The following is a 20,304-nucleotide window of genomic DNA, read 5'->3' as shown; positions in this document are numbered from 1 at the left end:
TATACATATATGTATGTATATATATATATATATATGACATCTATAATCTTCAAGGGAATTTTGTGGGTTTTCCTTGCTTTCTTTACCAGGACAGTGTTCATTTTACACTAATGTGAGGAGCTTGGAAAATAAGCCAGTCTCCTCCCTTGATGAAAAGATGTGGAAATTGCTCAAGTGTTCTTCTGACACCCAGGAGTAGGAGAAGATAGGGAATGTAGGGGAGGCAAGGCTGCTACTTTTGAGGATTCCAGTTCAATTTCAGGCATTATTGATTACATTAAGATTTATAACTGCAGAGAGAGTGAAGGTTTTCAGAGGGACTTTATTGTTCTGTTGTTTAGCTTCTAGTATGGCATTCAAAAAAGATAATGTTTAGTCTACTCCTAGGAAGCTTCTAAATGTAAACTGTTAACAGAGAAATTGAAGTTTTAAATTCCCCATTTTTTTCTGTCCATTCACAAATTTCTATGATGATAAAAATGGAGCACTGTGCACTGTTTATCTGATAGGGTGTCAGGCATTTCTTGGTAGTGAAATAGTTCAATTTTTATGGTTTTCTTTGTTCCGAATCTTGTTCTCTCTCTCTCTCTCTCTCTTGCTTTCTCTCTCTTCCTTTCACTCTCTCCTTCCTTCCTTTTATCCCTTCCTTCTTTCTTCCCTCCTTCCTCCCTGACTTTCTCTTTCTCTTTCTTTCTTTTAACGATGAATACTGAAGTGCACCTATTAGTCTACTTTAATAAGCATTTACTTTCAGTTATCTAGATAAGGTTCAAGCAAGACCCTGATAATACGTGTTTAAGAATCCATTGTCCTGTGTTTGGAAATGATTAATGGTGGAGGATTCTTGTTTGTACTGAAGCCATGAGCTAAATCTGTTACTAAATGCAGGGTCATTCACAGGCTAACCCAGCAGAGTTCCCCTCTCGTCTGCTAGAATGTCAGACTCTTGAGAATTTTACCTGTAGAGACAAGCTTCTTTTTTAACCTCAGATTTTGTTTTATTCATATATCAGAGTGTCAGAACTACTGGCTTAGTTATTTACATTTGTTTTATGTTCAGCTGTCTGCTTGATTTATACTAATGTGATATGTTCCCTTTCTCTCTTCAGCTTAATAACTGGTTTATATTTTGTTTTGATTTTTCAGTCCCGTCTTTTACCTTCACACCAACAGGTATATATTTGCACTTACCCTCCTCCTATCCTTTGTTAGTTTGGCATGTGTTATACTATTGTGTTTCTGTTTTTATTTCATTTTCTGCAGTAAGTGGGGGAAAGGACTTAAAATGGAATACAATACGTCATTGACTCATGTCAGGCATGTATTTGAAGGAGAAACGTTTGGTGTTGCTTTTCATCCATTTAGTGCAGTTGTTTATTCATGACTCCACATTGCATCTTAGCCTTGTTTGCATGTGTTTCATTAGATAGACACACTGTTTCTACTCTCAGCATGATTTAACATGCTAATAACCTTATTGATTATTTCACACTTGGCAGTGCATTCTTTTCCTTAACTTAAGCTTTTCAGGCTTTCAAACACAAATTTATCTTCCTTGTAATTCTTTAGCTATAGAATCACAATTCTTATAGGAAACCAAAATATCCAACACATGTGAAAGGTAAAACTTTTCATTTTCTCAAAGTCAAAGTCCTGATACTCTGTTCTATTCCATTTCTTTAAGAGTGGGGTCCTCTTCTCTCACTTTACCTTTAGTAAAACATGTACCTGTGGATGTGCCTCGGTTTTAATCCAGTTATTGTAATCACTGGAAGCAGTTATCTCTCCTTAACAGACTCCTAGTTTGGAGTTCTTCTAAGTAGCAGAATTTGGCAGCTTTTAAAAACACATTTCTTCTTAGAAAATGCATCTGTATTTACAGAACAGCTAATCTTCTTAACCCCTTGCCTAACTATGTCCAGATCTTTTTGTGATTGTTGTTATGGCTAAATTTTTAAGCTCCAAATGTAATAAGCTGAGAATACTTTCAACCACATTCAAGTATATTTCAGTGTATCTCTGATGAAAATATAACGAGAAGGGTTTCCACAAGCCACAATGAAAAACAGATCCCACTAATTAATAGTCACGACTTGGTGTACAGCTTTGGATGTGGAGAGAAGTATTTTACCATTTGTGGTTGTCTCACCATTACTTATACTTCTAGAAAAATTGTCTAGTAGTTTTCACTCTTGGATTAATGATTTCACTTATATAAAATCATAATATTATGTGAGCTAATAATACACTTGAAACAAAATTATGGGAGTGCTAATGTGAAAGTATGCAAGAATTATATTTAATAAGTGTACTGAGTTTTTGTTTTTTTTCAGTTCTCAACATTTTTAGAAAATTAAGAACATAAGAATGACTTACATTTAGTTCTATGCAATCTTTAAAAAAATAATAGTTGAACCAGAAATCTACTATCTTCCTGTGATGACTTTTGCAATAATTTTAAGAAAGGGGAAAATATTCCATTTTATATACATGCTCATGAATGTAATATATTTTGATATGTGAATGTGCTTATTAATTATTCTTGTTTTGTAACATTTTAGTAACTTATCAGAGAGGAGGTGAAGCTGTGAGCAGTGGAGGGAGGTAATTATTTTGCTTCTTTTGTAGATCCTAAGGGGACTTTTAAATATTTTTCCTTGTATTCTTTAATGATGTTATTTTCTTTGCTTAAAGGTTTAACTTAAAGGTGAAATTTTCTTCAGGTCTTTTACAAACACTCAGCTGTGCTGTTGAACCCAAGCTATTTACACACAATTATGTGTCAGAATCCACTCCATGGTAGTGGGTTTTGGCAGGTATTGATTGAAGCAGTTGCAACCTAGTCAATGAACACCAGAGGGAGCACTTAAACCAGGAAAGACAGCTTTGCTCATAGAGCAGATGATTAAAGGAGTTAAAATAATTAAGCTGTGGCATTTATGAAGATTAAGAAATATAGCTAGTTAGCAGATACTATCAAAGAAAAAATGTTCATTTGGAAACCTGCTGAACACAGCAATTGCTCATAAGTTTGTTTGCTTTTTTTTTTGGTCACAATTTCAACATAGTTTAGATCTTCATTTGCAGGGAAACATGCTGAAATAAAGAATAGAAATATAGGTATCTTGCTAACAAAGAGCTTTTTATTCCTCCAATTAAAATGAATCTCAGTCCTATCTTTATGATTTTTTTGGTAATTATTATTCAGTGAGCTCTAATGCATTCACAGAGAAATCACAACCTGACGTGACAGGCAGCTTAAAAGGGTCTGCAAAAAGGTATAAGTTACATGAGCCAAGTTTTAGGATTTTCCCCAGTAAGGTGATTTTTTTTTTTCTAAAACACTAACATCTAGCTTAATGTATAAGAAAAAATTCTTCTAAGTAAAGCCATTATATAATTCAAACTCAACTTATTGAGTACCCTGCTTTGTACTGTTGGATAATGTGCTTGCTACTAGGAAAAACAAAAATGAGCAAAATATTACTCCTCAATCAGAGGAATACATGATCAAATCAGAAAATTACTGTATTTAATGTAATAGAGAATGATGAACAGAAAAGTGCTAACCACCTTTAGCCACTGCTATACAAAATTTGGCACCAGTTACTAATCTTTTCTTTCCCCTCTGGTGTTAGCTTCCTGTTCTACCTGGAAAACAAAGCCAGCCACTGAAAGATCCAAAAGCTAGGAAGGTCTTCATAAGGAATGTATCCACTTGATTCAGAAATTAAACCAGGGCATGTTTTTGCATCTAGGGGAATTCTGCCTAATCACAGCTCAGACATTGATGAAAGAACTTCTAGCACAAGAGCCTTCTCTCTGGGTAGAGCTGGGTGGAGCCTCATGCTGTAACCACCTCTCCATGTGTCTCTGCCTGGCTCTCCACTTCAACATTCTCATTAACAAAAGCCATGAAGGTCCTTATTGAGCATTGTTAATATGTTTTTCTTCACTGGCCTTTGTGCCAGAATGTAAGACTGGTTCCTGCTCTAAAGAAATTTACAGTCTAGATAGAGAGGCAGAATTATCACTTGGGAAACAATGGCAGAAATGCGTAGGTAGCAAATACAGCAAGGGCTGAAAAATTGCCAGGTTCCTAAACTATCCATTTGGAAAGCTCACTATATCACCATACAGAAATAACCTTCTAAGTTTAAAAATAGCATGGCAGAAGTAAAACCAACTTATTTCAAATACCATATAGAGAGAATCTTTCTCCCCAGTGAAATAGTAAAGGATGCTAGAATGTTAGAGAAGGAACAGTTAAGTAATCATCTCTTGATCTAGGGCTCAAAATGGCACTGATGCATACAATTTTAAATTTATTTATTTACTAAATGAATTTATCGAACACCTACTGTGCAGCAAGAACTTTGTAAGTTCCTCATTAGTGAATGGATGAAAATCCCTGTCCTTGAGAACCTTAGGTTATGGTGGGGAAGCTAGATAATAAATAATAAGCATTTTTAAAAAGTCAGTTATATCATATCAGCAGGTGATAAATGTCATGGAAAAAAAAAAAGAGCAGAATAAGAGGGGTGAGGAGTGCATTAGGAAGAGGCCTCATCTCCTGGCCACATGTGAATGTGTAGGTGTGCATGTGTTTGTGTGTCTCTGTTCTGCGATCCTTTGGGGGTAAGAGAATGACCAGTGAGCCAAACTGCTACACTGACTTCTCCCTTCTCCATCCCTAAATGCTGATTTCCTTGAAGTCTCTATGAGATCCTCAGCGGACCTCCCACCTCTCTTAGATAATAACACCTAAGTAAAAACCTTCAAGTCATCCTCTTTTACCTCCTGCATCTATTACCACATTTGGTTGATTCTACTCTTACACCCTTCACCATTGTTGTTGTTGTTGTTGTTATGTGCCATCGAGTCAGCCCTGACTCATAGCGACCCCTCCTTGGGTTTCCAAGGCAGTATCACTACGGAAGTAGGATTGCCCAACCTTCCTTCCGAGGAGTGGCTGGTGGGTTTGAACCGTCAGCCTTCTGGTTAGCAGTCAAGTGCCTTAGCCACTATGCTACCAGAGCTCCCCCCTTCACCATAATACTCTTTAACTTTAAGAACTTGCTCTCACGTGCCTAATCTATTACAAGCTCCAAGCAGCCCCCACCTTCATCTCATAGCACTACCTCCTGTAATTTTCTTCTGTCTACCGGAGCCACACTAATCTTTCTAAATGTTTATTGATCATGTCCCTGAGTTGCTGAAAATCCCCTTTCCATGGAGCCTACCATGACATAAGACCAGTCCAAACTTCTTGGTATAGAAGGAAAAGCCCCTGATCTCTAGACCTTTGCAGGACCCCTTTACCACTGTATGCGCCACACCTTACATTCCACTAGGTCAACCCACTTGCCACTCACCAACACCTCATTCTATTATATGTCTTTACTACATTGCACGTGCATTACATCAGCCTGGAATGTCCTCACCACCCTGCAGCCCTTTATCAATTTGCTGAATTTTACCTGCTATGTTTTATATGTATTTCTTGTACTTCGTAAAGATCACAAATAAGCCCCTAACTTAAGGTGATGGAATTATCTTTTGTTTATATCAGGGGTAAGCAAACTATGGCTTTTGTGCCAAATCCAGCGTATTGTCTGTTTTTGTAAATAAAAGTGTATAAGAATACAGCCACACTCGTTCTTTGCATGTTGTCTGTGCTTTAGTGCTACAATGGCAGAGTTGAATAGTTGCAACAGAGACCATGTGGCCTACAAAGCATAGTTTAGTTACAATTTGTACCTTACCAGAGAAACTCGGCCTACCCTTTCTTTAGATTGCCTCTTACAGGATACTATGAGATCCTGAAGTGTAGAGACTATGAATTACTGATCTTTGAATGATGGCACCAATAAATATCATTAAAAAAAAAAAAAACAAAACAAAAACCAACTCAATGCCATTGAATGGATTCAACTCATAGCAACCCCTCCTTTGGTTTCTGAGGTGGTATCTCTAGAGAAGTAGATTGCCCAATCTTCCTTCCAAGGAGTGGCTGGTAGGGTTTGAACTGCCAGCCTTCTGGTTAGCAGTCAAATGCCTTAGGCACTACGCCAGATGAATGAGAGTGTTATTAATGAGAATGAATATCAGAAAACCTGAGTTCAAATCTTTTAAAAATACATTTGGAGCTGGATTTTTTTTTTCTCTGATAAAGGAAGAGGCTGAGCTGGAGCTCTCTCCTCGTTCTCAAGATTATAAATTTAGTTATTACTAGGAAAGGGAAAATTAAGATTGTGGTGAGTAAATGGACCTCTTCCCAACTTGAAAAGGGCAAGGAAATTTGTGAAGTGATCCAGGAGAGGATTATGCTGATATTAAGTAGCTGTTCCTTTTTGTTTTCCTTACCTCAAACATCCTTGTCTCCCCTTAAAAAAAAAAAAAAAATGTTTAAAAACTAAACCACAGCAGAGTAGGCCTGAAGAAAGGAGGTGGGAAAGTCTGGCTAACCAGATGAGAGATGCCAAACTACATTTCCTGTCAGTGGGAGGTGAGAAAGAAAAAGAACTCAACCATTGTTTCTCTTTAATATATTGGCAACTCTTGTATCTATCCCTCATGTCCTCCTGGGATTTAGAGATCTTTCAACATGTCAGTGGAAAAAGGAAACACCTCTAGGCAAACTTCACTACCAGGTTCTCTGACTATGTCCCCCAGATACAGGGACTTGTAGTATTTTGTGGTTTAGGAGTTCAAATAGTTTTTCCTGAGAAGACTGATTGGGATTTCTGAACTAGGAAGAGAGAAGGGATTTAAGGTAATTGCTGCATAATTTTTAAAGTGTATTTGCCCTCTTCTCCTCCATAACATAACTATATCCCCTTAGTAAAATGAGAAAATCAATTTGGTTTTTATGAGCCATAATTTTTTTTTCCTCAGATAATGTTTTTTTTTCCAAAGGACAAGGAAAGAACTAAGCGAAACTCCAACATAATAATGTGAAAATATAACAGCTGAAATATTATGTATGATAATATTACATGGTAATATTTAGATACATGTTAATCACTGTAACTGGTATTGTGTTTTGTATCTGCCTTATTTCTTATTGTTGGCAGCTAATCTGTCTCATACACATTTGATAATCTTAAATGTGTAAAGCCTGTGAAATTGTTAGTCTACAAAATACTCTTATTAGAGTAGCTGCATATGATCTTGGCTTCCTAAAATACCTCTGAAAGCCACACAAGGCATGTTAAGTAAGATTCACTGTGGGCCAGTCATCAAGGCTCACCTTGTTACTTCAGTGATTAGCATTCCAAATTCAAGTCTTAACAGAGAGCTAGGATGTGAACTGCTAATCCCACTTACTGTTGGAAATCACCCGTACAGATGAATAGTTTTTTCAGTCTGTGATGATATCAAAACATTCTCTTTAGAAGTGTTTTTCAGAGAGATGCATAGTCACAGGATTATGTTGTCTATTCCTCTTGAAACACATAAATCAGCCTGAAAATTTATACTTGACCCATACTCCTAATATCCTATAACATCATCACAGTGTCAGAAATAGAGATTCGTCTTTAACAACTTCTATAGTGATAACATTCATGGTATAAGTTGAAGGGAAAGCAAAATAGGAATGATAAAGATGATTGGATGCAGAATTTCTATTACTGACATGTATTTCAAACCAAACCAAACCAAACCAAACTCACTGCCATCGAGTCAATTCTAACTCATACCGACCCCTCCTTGGGTTTCCGAGGTGGTAAATCTTTACGAAAGTAGATAGCCCAGTCTTCCTTCCACGGAGTGGCTGGTGGATTTGAACCACCAACCTTCTGGTTAGCACTCAAATGCCTTAGGCGCTATACCTCCACAGCTCTTTAACATGTATTCCAAAGGCCCCAGATATCCATAATAAAAAAATCAGTTGCCATCAAGTTGATTCCAACTCATGGTGACCTCACCACACGTGTGTAAGAGTAAAACTGTACCCTCTAAAGTTTTCAGGGCTAATTTTTCCAAAGTAGACCTCCAGGTCTTTCTTCCAAGGTGCTTCTGAGTGACTAGAACAGTCAACCTTTTGGTTAGCACTGAGCATATTAACCATGTGCATCACCCAGGGACTCCATCCGTGATGTAACTTGCCCTTAATTGTTTTCAGTTTTCAACAATTAAGCAACATTGTTCTTAAAGGCATGTGTTTATCCAAACATGTTTAGTAGTATATTTACTTGGTTTTAACAGCTTTTATTCTGAATTTCAAGACTTCAGAGATTACTCTATTCTTCCTTTTGTTCAGAATTTTTGATGCCTTTAGAAAATTTCAGCACTGTGCAGTATATGTAGGATTCCTGGTGGTGCAGTGGTTAAAATTCTCAGCTGTTAACCAAGAGGTCAGTGGTTTGGACCCATTGTCTGCTTTGCAGGAGAAAGATGTGGCCATCTGCTCCCATAAACATTCCCAAAACCCACTGCTGTTGAGTCAATTCTGACTCATAGTGACTCTCATAGGGTCCAAGACTATAAATCTTTATGTAAGCAGACTGCTTTGTCTTTCTCCCATAGAGTAATTTGGTAGGTTCAAACTGCTGGCCTTTTGATTAGCAGCCAGTGCCTTAACCACAGCACCACCAGAGCTCTTTTCCTTTGGAGACCCAATGGGGCGGTTCTACTCTGTCCTACAGGAGTGCTATGAGTCATTGTCAACTCTACAGCAGTGAGTTTGCTTTTTCTTTTGGTTTGTAGCATATTTGTTTCATATATACTGGATTGGATGTAGTTCTAGTTCTAGACCCCTGGATTTGAATCCCAGGTTTGCTACACGCTCTCAGTACATATTCTCCTCCAACTGTCTCAGTTCATTATCTATAAAATTAGGAGAGTAATAGTACCTACTTCGTTGAATACTTGTAAGAACTAAATGTAGTGATACATGGAAATAAGTCAGAACAATGCCTCACAAATTATGAGCAAGCAGTAAATACTCATTTTTATTACAGATATATGCACACTTATGCACACACACAGAATACACACATGCATACGTATGCATGCAGATAAAAAAATTATAAATACATATTCTGCGTTTGCAGTGAATTCTTCCTCAAATAACCATCATTTGTATAGTAAGTTTCCTCAATTGACTACTGTGTGGGAGAATATCCACCACGGAGAGTGAAATGTCAGATTTGTGATCCCCAAGTAAATGAGAATCATGATTATTGCACTTTAACAAAGACAATGAAACCGCAAAGAAAATCTTTGCAGAGTCTATGGAGCCAATCTCGTTATTGTGGATCTGACAGCACATCATATGTCATTACCTCTTTTGCTGGATTATCAAATGGAGTTAATGTTGGAAAAGGACATCAAGAATGCAATTCTTGGACTCTAGTTTGAGTCCTTGGCTCTAGTGGTCCAGGGCTTCCATTAATAACTGACGATGCACTTTGCATTCCCCATGGACAGTGCAAGAGGATTAACATCTGTTGCACCAAAGAAAACATGAGCACTAGTATTTCTTATAGTGGACATCTTTGTGTTACCACATATAATTCAAGGCATTTTACATTGTCACCATCAAAAAATGTTGACAAGATGACTGAAGCTATGCATAGAATCATTGATGAGTCTCCATGAAAATGTCACAGAGCTCAAAACCACTATTTCTAAAACATGATTTTTAAGAAAAAAAATATGCAAATGTGCTTAATATTACAGATCTGTTATCTATGTAAAGGAGCTTATTCTGTTCTTTAATGAAGTTGTGAGAAGAGTCATTGTAATGAAATGATTTTTTAATGAAAATGATGAAATGCATACTGTCTTGACTAAAGTATACTTTCCACTATCAAGAAATTCCTTAAAATACATATATCAATATTTTTAGATTCCACATTTGATTTTTACTTATTATGACTGAAGATGGAATAGAATATTACAAAATTTTACCTCTGACGCACAGCTCTGCCAGTTTCCAGCCTTATAACAATATAAAATGAGGCATCATCTCCTTGAACATTACATGACAGTTGTCTATAAAATAAAGAAATAATAATACCAGTCTGCATAGTTCACAGAATTCTTTGTGAGACTGTGATGACAATTTGTCAGAATTCTGAGTAGAAAATATTAATCCCTATTTGTATATAGGGAGCTCTGGTAGCATAGTGGCTAAGGCACTAGATTGCTAACCAGAAGGCTGGCAGTTCAAACCCACCAGCCACTCCTCAGAAGGAAGATGGGGCAATCTACTTCCATAGCGATACTGCCTCGGAAACCCAAGGAGGGGTCGCTATGAGTCGGGTTCAACTTGACGGCACATAACAACAACAACATTTGTATATAATTTGTTTTTACTCATATAACATTCATTTATATATATGTTTTTCCTTTAGACCAGGACTTCTCAACATCAGTGAACCCGCCGCACAGCCCTGGCTGGCAGACACGTGGCCTAACACTGGCAACAATCACAATGACTGCTCCATCAACTGCTGCACAGCAGGCAACGGGAACAGCGACAGCAACCTAACAACCTACAGTCGCCCAGGTTAGAGACAGAGAGCTTGATACGTATAGACTTTGTAAAGCACTAACCATAAGGAGATAAATTTCCTCTTCCCTCTTCTCAACTCCAGACATGCACACATCAACTTCAGGGTTAAAATATAAATCCAGATATTTTTTGACATGTTGAGAGTACTACAAGTCAAAATCTTTTATATAAACTTTAGGCTTTCTTCTGCCTTTACATTACTGATGGCATAAAGGCATTTCTGAGTAACTGAAAGATTATAAAGCCAGTTGTCTATGTTTCTCAAACAGTCTTGGAACATGGATCAGACAGTTGCCCACAATACATTTCCAAATATGAGGGCTGGAGTAGAGTGTGAGCCAACCCCCCTTAAATAACAATGTTACAAATATAAATGCTAAATATGATTGTTGTGCAGTTTACAAAGGTAAATGCCAGTGAATGAATGAATGCAGGTTCTGGCAGCAGGAAACGCTTTAAAGACAAGAAGTACTAATATTTCAATGATAAGAAGGCTCTCAGTTAATATTCATTTTCAGCCATCTTTTTTTCATGTTTTGTGCTCTGGTTTGTTTTGCATATGTACATATTGGGAAGGGAAAGGTAGGCAAGGAGGGGTATAAGAATAACAGGAATTAGAAACTCATTCATATTGGAAAGGAAAATTTGATCACTATTTTGTGAGATTTAAGCTACTTTTTAGCACACTAGCCTGAAATAAATATTTCCACAATCATTACAAAGCCTCCCACCAAAAAATATGTTTCTTGATATGTGATGGTATAGTGATTGAAATTCTAGGAGAGATAACAAATAGGTAAAAATGAAAATATGTAAAGATATTTATATGAATGTATATCATTACAATTTTTAATTATAATACTTTGAAATATTTATAATTTTATAATTATTTTAATTTTCTCCCTGAGCTTAGAACAGTCCATTCTATCTTGCAACTCTCTTGACTTCCTAATTTGTTCCAAGATTTGGGGGATAGAACAGATCAAAAGGTCAAGAATTTATACTTAAATTGAACTGTATTCTTTAAAAGAAATAGCAAAAATAATCGTATAAGTGTATAAGAAAAATTTTAAATAAAATTAACACAAATTCAAAATCAGATGTTATAACATAGAAGTCAATCCTTAAGAAAAAAGAAATATGCATCTTCTGTAGGTGTGTATATATAATTATTTTGTATTGTGTGTTTTTGTTTCAGAATATGAGTAAATAACTTTGCTAAAATTTTATGCTAAAGCATGACATTAAAAATAGTTGTGGATACGCACTATTTAAAGACATAAACAAAATAAAAATGATAAATAATTTCTTAGGAATAACAAAGCAAAAAGTTAAAAAGTCAACATTCATAATGTAGGCAACATTAAAAAATAGCATTAAAAGAATCAAAAGTATGGCTCTAAGAAGCAAAAGAACACACAGAATTAAGGAAAAGGGAAACAGGAATTACATTTAAGTAAACATACATTACACAGTAAAGAACAAAGTACAGAGCAATCTGTCTAGCCTTCAAACAAGTCCCAAGTCTCCATTCTGGGTATGAACAAGTCCATGTCTGCCAGAATTCCATAATCTATTTGTCCATACAGATAATACACAAGGTAATAGAATTAAAAGAAAGACTGTGAGACCTATAGAAGACAAATAAAATGGTCATAACTGTTTAAATTAATATAGAGCTGCATGTCCAATATGGTAGACACCACAGAGAGCCATTTAAATTAAAATTAATTAAATTAAATTTGAAATTTAATTTCTCATTTACACTAGCCATAAGTCAAGTGCTCAGTAGTCACAGATGGCTAGTGGCTACTATTTTGAGCAAGGCAGACTAGAACAAGTCCACTACTTCGTGTCCTGTGCATAGGACGACACTGACAGAGAGAGTCTGGGGGAAAGAAAATGAGATTTTTTAAATCGTATTACCTTTAATAATATTTGTTAACAACTGTTAAACAAAACTCAATGCTTAGAAATAAGAAACAACAATTACTATAGGAGTGGTAGATCAAGTCTCCCTGTTCAGAGTAGGTGAATTCAGCAAGAAAAGATTTATGAGACTAATGAGATGAGCATTTGTCAGAAAGTACAAATTTTTCTTAAGGTTATACTCATATTTACATCTTTAGTGTCAAGCATGTTAGTTTATCATGTTTTAAATATACATATTTTAAATAAAAACCAGCTTGCATGCTGACCTATTACTATTGGTACCCATTATGATTACATAAGGAGCTCTGGTGGTACACTGCCTAAGGAATTTGACTGCTGACCAGAAGGTTGGTGGTTCAAATCCACCAGTCACTCCATGGAAGGAAGATGGGGCAATCTACTTCCATAAAGATTAACCACCTTAGAAACAAAGTCACTGTAAGTCAGAATCGACTTGATGGCAGTGGACTTTGGTTTCTAATTACATAAATAGAACAATAGTATTTTTATCATTATAACTTTACTTTCTTCTTTAAAAATATTTCAGTTGTAAAAAAGGATTTTACTATTTCAAGATGTTATTCTGTATTATCAAGTGTAGAATTTATTTCCTTGTATATCAGTGATTTAACTCCTAAAAAGTCCAATATAGGGGAAATATAAGTAGAATGAGTTATAAGAAAAATTCATATTATTTCAAGCTCTATTTGCTCAAATTACTCTGTTTACAATAATTCATTTTTTTTTTTTTTTGTCATTATTATCTTTTTCTACTTCTTGGAGTGCTATTATGAAACCATGAAAAAATGATTATGTAACATCTTTCTCTGATAATGATTATTCTACATAACACCCCCACCCCCCAAAAAAGAATACAATTCTCCCAAGCACTGTTTACTCTCACATTACCTCCGTTTTTCACTTCTTTTGAGTAGAGATAGTTTATAAAATATTGAAATCTCACATTATCCTATCAGGCATGGAAATTTTTTTTTGTTTTCCCCTTTCTCAGGATTCTCAACTTACATATTTTATTCTGCTTCAATAGTATCAATTATTACCTTCAATTAGTTTAGTATTCCAAGATTAGAAAAATTTAACTTGACAAATATATTCATGTAGATACTATTTTAGTGGAATTCATATTAATGGATTTTTTAAATAGAAAATGATTTAAATTTATTTACTACATAGCACTATGAAAAGTTCAAAATCAATTTCTTTCTATATCTGTGTTTTCTTTTAACCCTTCACTTCTGTATTGTTTTATTTGAAAGTATATATGAATATCTGGCCCTTTTTAGTCATCCTAATTAAGCTCATTTATACTTTACCTAACAAGTTTACTGTGAATCACAAAACTACTTAGGGAGAAACTGAAAATGAATAGCCATGCAGAATGACTTTTTGCTTTTCCTCTCCATTGCACATAGCTGATTGTATAGCAAATTATAACAACCAACTGGATAACAAACAAACAAATCTGATGCTCCCTGAGTCAACTGTTTATGGTGATGTGGACCTTAGTAACAAAATCAATGAGATGAAAACCTTCAATAGTCCAAATCTGAAGGATGGGCGTTTTGTCAATCCATCAGGGCAGCCCACTCCTTATGCCACCACCCAGCTCATCCAGTCAAACCTCAGCAATAACATGAACAATGGCAGCGGGGATTCGAGCGAGAAACACTGGAAACCATCAGGACAGCAGAAACAAGAAGTGGCACCAATTCAGTACAACATCATGGAGCAAAACAAATTGAATAAAGGTGAAGAGTCTTGCTTTTAGTTCCATCCTTTTCTGTTTCAAGACCTTTGACCCTTCAACACTAGATCTATACTAGATGTGGAAACTTGTCTGGGCCTAGGAATAAAATCTTGCTTTTTGTTATCCCTCTTTGGTGTCAGCATTTCCAGTGTCAAAGAGTAAATTAGCAGTACAACTACCTTTGAAAATTGATTTTATAATATTATATAAGTATTTCAAATGGTTTAGAGATTGATTTAAATTAAATAGTGGATGAGGAATTGGTTAGGACTATCTTTTATTCATAATGCAGGTGTACAGTTATCACAATACCTCACATTTTAAATAAATAGACTCATTCTTTCTACTTGAGATAGAAGATAATTTCTTGGACATGGTCATATAAATGAATGGCATTTTTGTATGAAACTGAGGGAAAAATAATTAAATTAAGTCTGAACTTGATAAGTGGTTTAGTTTGTTGTATTTCTCCTACCTCACGAGGTTACTAAGACTGCTACAATTTATAATTTTAGATGCTAAATTTCTTTGGTTGACTTGACTGAAGTTTGTCTGTGAAGAACCTAAAATAAATTGAGTTTAATGTTAACTTGAAGCAGCAGAATAGAATTTTATGGCCTGAGGGGAATGTTTCTCTAATGTAATGTATATGAATTGGAAGAGATAAGTATTTGATATTTTCATAGTTCTTCAGGCTACTGCTTTAATAACATGACTTGCAAAGTTATACCTATAGGAAGAAGTATTGCTCTAATTTGAATAGAGCAGAGCAATTTTATACAAGTGCCCAGGTAAAAGATATTTTATTGTAGATAATTGAATACATAGATTTTTTTGTACTTGCAGTTGGGCTATTTTATTTTATTATTTTTTTTTTTTTAAAAAAAGCTTACTAAATTTATGCTTTTGAAGATAACAAAAAGGTAACACAAACACTTCATTTGATATATTGTTCTATGTTTTAATTTAGTAATAGTCCTGTTAGCATTTTGCATATTAAAAAAACCTTGATTTTTATAAAATCCATTAAAATATATTTATTAAGACTACTGTATAAATTCATGACAAAGGCTGACAAAATGAATAAGACAGTTTCTGCAAATCATAGAGTTAATAGTGTGGATCAAAACTATTGTTACATTTTTCCTCCATAGTGTGCGGCCTTACTGTAGACAGACTCTGGAAAGCTCTGACAGTCCATTGTACAAATATTTCAAGACTGTTGATTTATTGTTTATACTGCTTGTAAGAAGATTTGCTGTGTCAGATCCTGTAACACAACTAGACTGACAGATTATTACTCACTACATTCCAGTGTCAAGTTTATCATTTGGCTTTTCACCTTAGTCTGTGAAATCATCAGAAGCATTTTGGTGGCACGTTGAGATACTCTTCTTCCTTTTCATGGGCATTATATATATATATTATCATACTAATGACTATATTTTTAATGTTAAGAAGTCAAGCAAATTGAATTTCTGCCATAGCTAATTTTAAACTATTTAAAAGGGGAAATAGCCCATCATAGGTTTTTCAAACAGAATGAAAGTCCTGAGTCTCAGTATTTTCAATTGGTATGTTAAAGCACGTTTGAAAGAGAAGAGACATCCTGGACTTTACACTGTTTTTTCTTTAGGAGGAAAAAGACATAAGTGATTAAGGTTAAACAGAATTCATGTGTATGCTATTACTACATAAGCATATATTTATATTCATTTGAAGTATGAGCCTTTTCATATCCTGACAATCTGAATACAATTATGAAAGAGGAAACAAAAATGAAAGAATTAGTTTCTTCAATTCTGTGAAATCCTCACAAAGAGAAAATAATTATTTTAATTTTTTCCTATCCAAAATGTCTAGATTATCGAGCAAATGAAACCATTCCCCCAACTATCCCTTACAACCAGTCATATGACCAGAATACAGGAGGATCCTACAACAGCTCAGATCGGGGCAGCAGTACCTCTGGTAAGTGAAGGGAACCTAAAACAAAATTAGTTTCTATTTTTAAGTGATAGTATATTCCAAAATTCCAAGTTGAGTACTAATGGTCTGAAGTTTATGAGATGTCTGATTACTTTCTTTAATTTGGATCTGCTAGGTATGTGTCTTTGCCACGATAATAAGGAACCATGACTGTACATTTAAGGAACTGTCTATTCACTAAGTCCTTTTAAGTTCAATTTGATAACACAAACCATATACCTGTTTTCCTCCTTGGTGGTGAGCTTCAGTGAAGCCAGAAGCATGAACTAATCTTCAAAGACAGTTTTAATGTCTTTTTTTCCCTTGGCCAAAATATAACTAAAAATGTTAAACGTATAGTTAATCTGTTAAATACACTCCCATTTGAAACTAGGCTACAAAAGTATACAATTTTTTTTTTAAATAATACTTTATTGAGTTTTTGTTAAAATTTTACACAGAAAGTTAGGTTCCTATTTGACAATTTCCACACAAAGTATTTGGTAACATTAGTGACATTTATCACAATATGTTAGCATTCTCTTTATTTATGTTCAGTTTATTACCTTTCCAGTACTCTTCTTTCCCTGCCCCCTTATCTTCTCTCATCTTTGCTTTTGAGTAATTGTTATCCTTTCGATCTTAAACTAATTGTATTTAGGTAGGGCACTGAAAGTATTTAAGTTCTGCTCCATATTTTTCTCCCACATTGTCTGTAACAACTGTTGTGGCCCTAGTCAGAATGATCAGTGATTGTATCTGGACACCATCTAGTTCTTCTGGTGTTAGGATAGATGAGATTGTGGCTTTTGTAGACATTTTCATGTGCTTTTTGTTACCTTCTTACTGTTTTGCTACTGGTGAGTTGTTGTTGTTGTTATATGCTGTCGAGTTTGACCCAACTCATAGTGCCCCCTCCTTGGGTTTCGGAGGCAGTATCACTACAAAAGTAGATTGCTCAACCTTCCTTCTGAGGACTGGCTGTTGGGTTTGAACCACCACCCTTTTCTTTAGGCACTACACTACTAGAGCTCCTTACTGGTGAGTAGAGACCTGTAATTGTGTCATAAATGATTGCTCACTAACTTTTAAGACCCTGGATGTTCCACACTTAACTAGGACACAGCTCACGACTTTAGTGAACTCTATTATGCCATCTGACTTATTTATTCCATGAGACTATGGTCCTAAGCCTCCCAATCCTGAAAACTAATTTTTGAAGTTGTTTGGTTATATCTGAGAAGTATCCATATTTGTGTCTTCGGAGAATATATGGGCCAATACTCACATATTTGTATTTATACTAACCTACAGATACTTCTATCTTCTCTCACCTAAAAAAGTACATAAAATTTGAGTACCTTTGAGCTGAGTCAAAAGCCTAAGAGAGAGATTCAAAATGGAGTCTCGTCAGTAAGCACCACACTATTTCTCTCTAGCATCTAAGTGATTGAAAAACTAGGTACAGCAGTTTGAATTAAGGATTTTGGTGCTCTGAACAGCTCACTGAATCAGAGTGCACCCAACATAGAAGAGCAGAATTAGAGGAAAGGCACAGCGAGATTATTTAAGAAAGAGCTACCTGGCAGAGGATGGATGGGCAGCTGAGAGAGGCCATTAGAAACTTCCCTGGGACGGTCACTGACTGGCGGGCGAGGACGGCCACCTGGGATCCCTGTGAGCCAGGAAAGAAGACACCCTGTGTTAGCATGCCAGCGACCACTCCAGTGTCCCAGGGGGTAGCCCCAGGGATTTGCCTCCGGCACCTGATTTTGTCGGTGATTTGTGTCATCTGGGTGCAGGCAGGCACGCACACCACTGCTGAGGTTTGGGCAGAGACCTCACTGTTGTGCCAGGGAGGCAAGCTCCCTCCCCTCTCAGAGGGTCACTGGGTGGGCTTGGGTCTGCCTGGGAGACATTGTGCTTATCTTTGTCATGGATAACGGGACTGCAGTTTGCTGGTAGGTACTCTCCCAACTCCAACACAGCTGAAATTGCATGCATCTTTGGCGCCACAGGTGGGCGGTATCACAGACAAACCCCAGAGCCATTAGCAGTCTGGCGGAATTGCACCAGCACCGCGGGCAGACGGGGTGGGGAGAGAGAGGGGGCTGTGGCTGAGCGCGGTCCCGGGAATTTGACTTGGATCAGCTCTTTGGTGCTGGGGTGCCTCGGAGGCAGGGTCTTTGAGTGTGCCTGAGCCTGGTGGAGGGATGCAACTCCCTAACGACGGGAATCTTTCCTGGGATTGAGCCGCGGTCTTGTAAATAACTACGTCAGCAATAATAGCCTGCCCAAAGCCCTAGAAACCAACCCTAGCGACACCAAGCTTTCCTTCTTCTGCTCCCACCTTCTCCGCCAATAACTTCGCTCTTTCAATAGAAGAAACCATATTCAGCCAATTACCACAAAACTTCCCGCTTCGAACTCTAAACTCTCTTTACGACAAACAGAAACATATATCCACGTTCCACACAGTGCTTCCACCATCACAAGGAGAAAAGAAGAGAGACCCAACATACCTGATTCAATAATAAAATAAAATATACCAGCTTCACCTTTTCAAAATATGAAACCATAAAACCAAGACAAAACAAATCAACACGTAACCAGCATCTAGAGACAACTTAAAGAGACAGCGCTCTACCAGATTCCAGGGGCTTAAGAAGAGGTTCTGCTTTTCAGTAACCCCAAGAACTCTCTGGACCTGCATGACTGAAAAGGTCCTAGTTTACACCTTTTTTTTTCTTTTCTTTTCCCAGTTCTTGATTAAAAATTTTCTTTTTTTTTTTTCTTTCTCTCTCCCTGCCCCCCGCTTTTTTTCTCTCGTGGTTAACCCCGTTCCTGGTTGGTTTTTCTTCTTCTTCTTTTTTTTTTTTTTCATTTTTTTTCCCTCATTATTATCCTTCTCTGCCTTTTTTTCTTTAGTGCCCTATCCCCAGATATTGCAGGTTTTCCTGTTTTCTTCTTCTTTTTCTTCTTTTGGGTTACTGTTCCTGTGTGATTTCATGGTATATTTTTTGTCCATGTACTTTTAGTTTTTTGATGGTTATTCAATTGTAATTTTTGCCTAAATGAATGGGAGACAGCAACAGTCCCCATAAGATAAAAGTATACCCACACCTCCTGTAACTTCACTTACTGAGCAAGAGCCAGCACCTCCTTCTCCACCAACAGGCCAATGATAAAAAACCATCAAGAAGAGGCTGAATCACCCTTGGCTGCTCTTCACAAACAGTTAACAGAGATCTTAATACAATACCACGATTCCTTGGGGACAACAGACCATCACAGTCGACACAAAGAAGCAAGATAAAGTGGTAGAAACAAGGGAAAAGGATACAGACCTGAAGAAGAAGCAGTATTAGAACTCTCTGATAAGGAATTCAAAAGAATTATCTTTAGGTATCTTCAAAGGATTGAGACACAGACCAAAGAAAACACAGAAAAAACCCTAGAAGAATTTTGGAAGAAAATACAAGAACAAAATGACAAAATAAATGAAAAATTAGAAATGATTCTAAATCTACAGATAGAAATCCAGAAGATTAATACTAAATTGTCAGAAATAGATACCACATTGGAAGGGCAAAGGAGAAGAATTGATGCAATGGAAGACAGAATTAATGAGATTGAAGAAAAATACCTGAATACTTCTTTAGAAAGGGATCAATCAGAAAAAAATCAAAACAAAATGAAGAAAGCCTAAGGTTCATGTGGGATACCATCAAAAGCAATAACTTACATGTCACTGGAATTCCAGAACAGGAAGAGAAAAACAAAATCATTGAGAAAATTGTCCAAGATTTGCTAGAGGAGAACTTCCCTGATATGATGAAAGAGGAGAACATATCCATTCAGGAAGTCCCATGAACCCCAAACAGGATAGACCCCAAAAGAAAATCACCAAGACATATCATCATCAAATTCACCAAAACCAAGGGCAAAGACAGAATCCTGAAAGCAGCATGGGAAAAACAAAAGTTACCTATGAAGGACAGCCAGTAAGAATAAGCTCTGATTTCTCAGCAGAGACCATGCAAGCAAGAAGGCAATGGGATGGTATATATAAACCCCTGAAAGAGAAAAATTTTCAACCAAGAATTATATA

The 20,304-nt window shown here is 36.2% G+C and overlaps 1 protein-coding gene across 1 annotated transcript in view; it reads left to right on the top strand.

Moving 5' to 3' along the window:
* Positions 1–20,304, top strand: part of ROBO1 (roundabout guidance receptor 1) — a 784,554-nt gene that overhangs the window by 641,170 nt on the left and 123,080 nt on the right. The window contains exons 19-23 of the mRNA XM_042783645.1: positions 1,147–1,173; positions 2,562–2,604; positions 10,365–10,519; positions 13,891–14,226; positions 16,089–16,196. Of these exons, the coding sequence (XP_042639579.1) occupies positions 1,147–1,173; positions 2,562–2,604; positions 10,365–10,519; positions 13,891–14,226; positions 16,089–16,196 (669 nt within the window). The remainder of the gene's footprint in view (positions 1–1,146; positions 1,174–2,561; positions 2,605–10,364; positions 10,520–13,890; positions 14,227–16,088; positions 16,197–20,304) is intronic.

This window comes from Orycteropus afer, unplaced genomic scaffold, assembly GCF_000298275.1.
Source record: "Orycteropus afer afer isolate SDZICR_OR568_19922 unplaced genomic scaffold, OryAfe1.0 scaffold00022, whole genome shotgun sequence".
Taxonomy (NCBI): domain Eukaryota; kingdom Metazoa; phylum Chordata; class Mammalia; order Tubulidentata; family Orycteropodidae; genus Orycteropus; species Orycteropus afer.
This window is presented reverse-complemented; position numbering and strand designations above follow the sequence as displayed.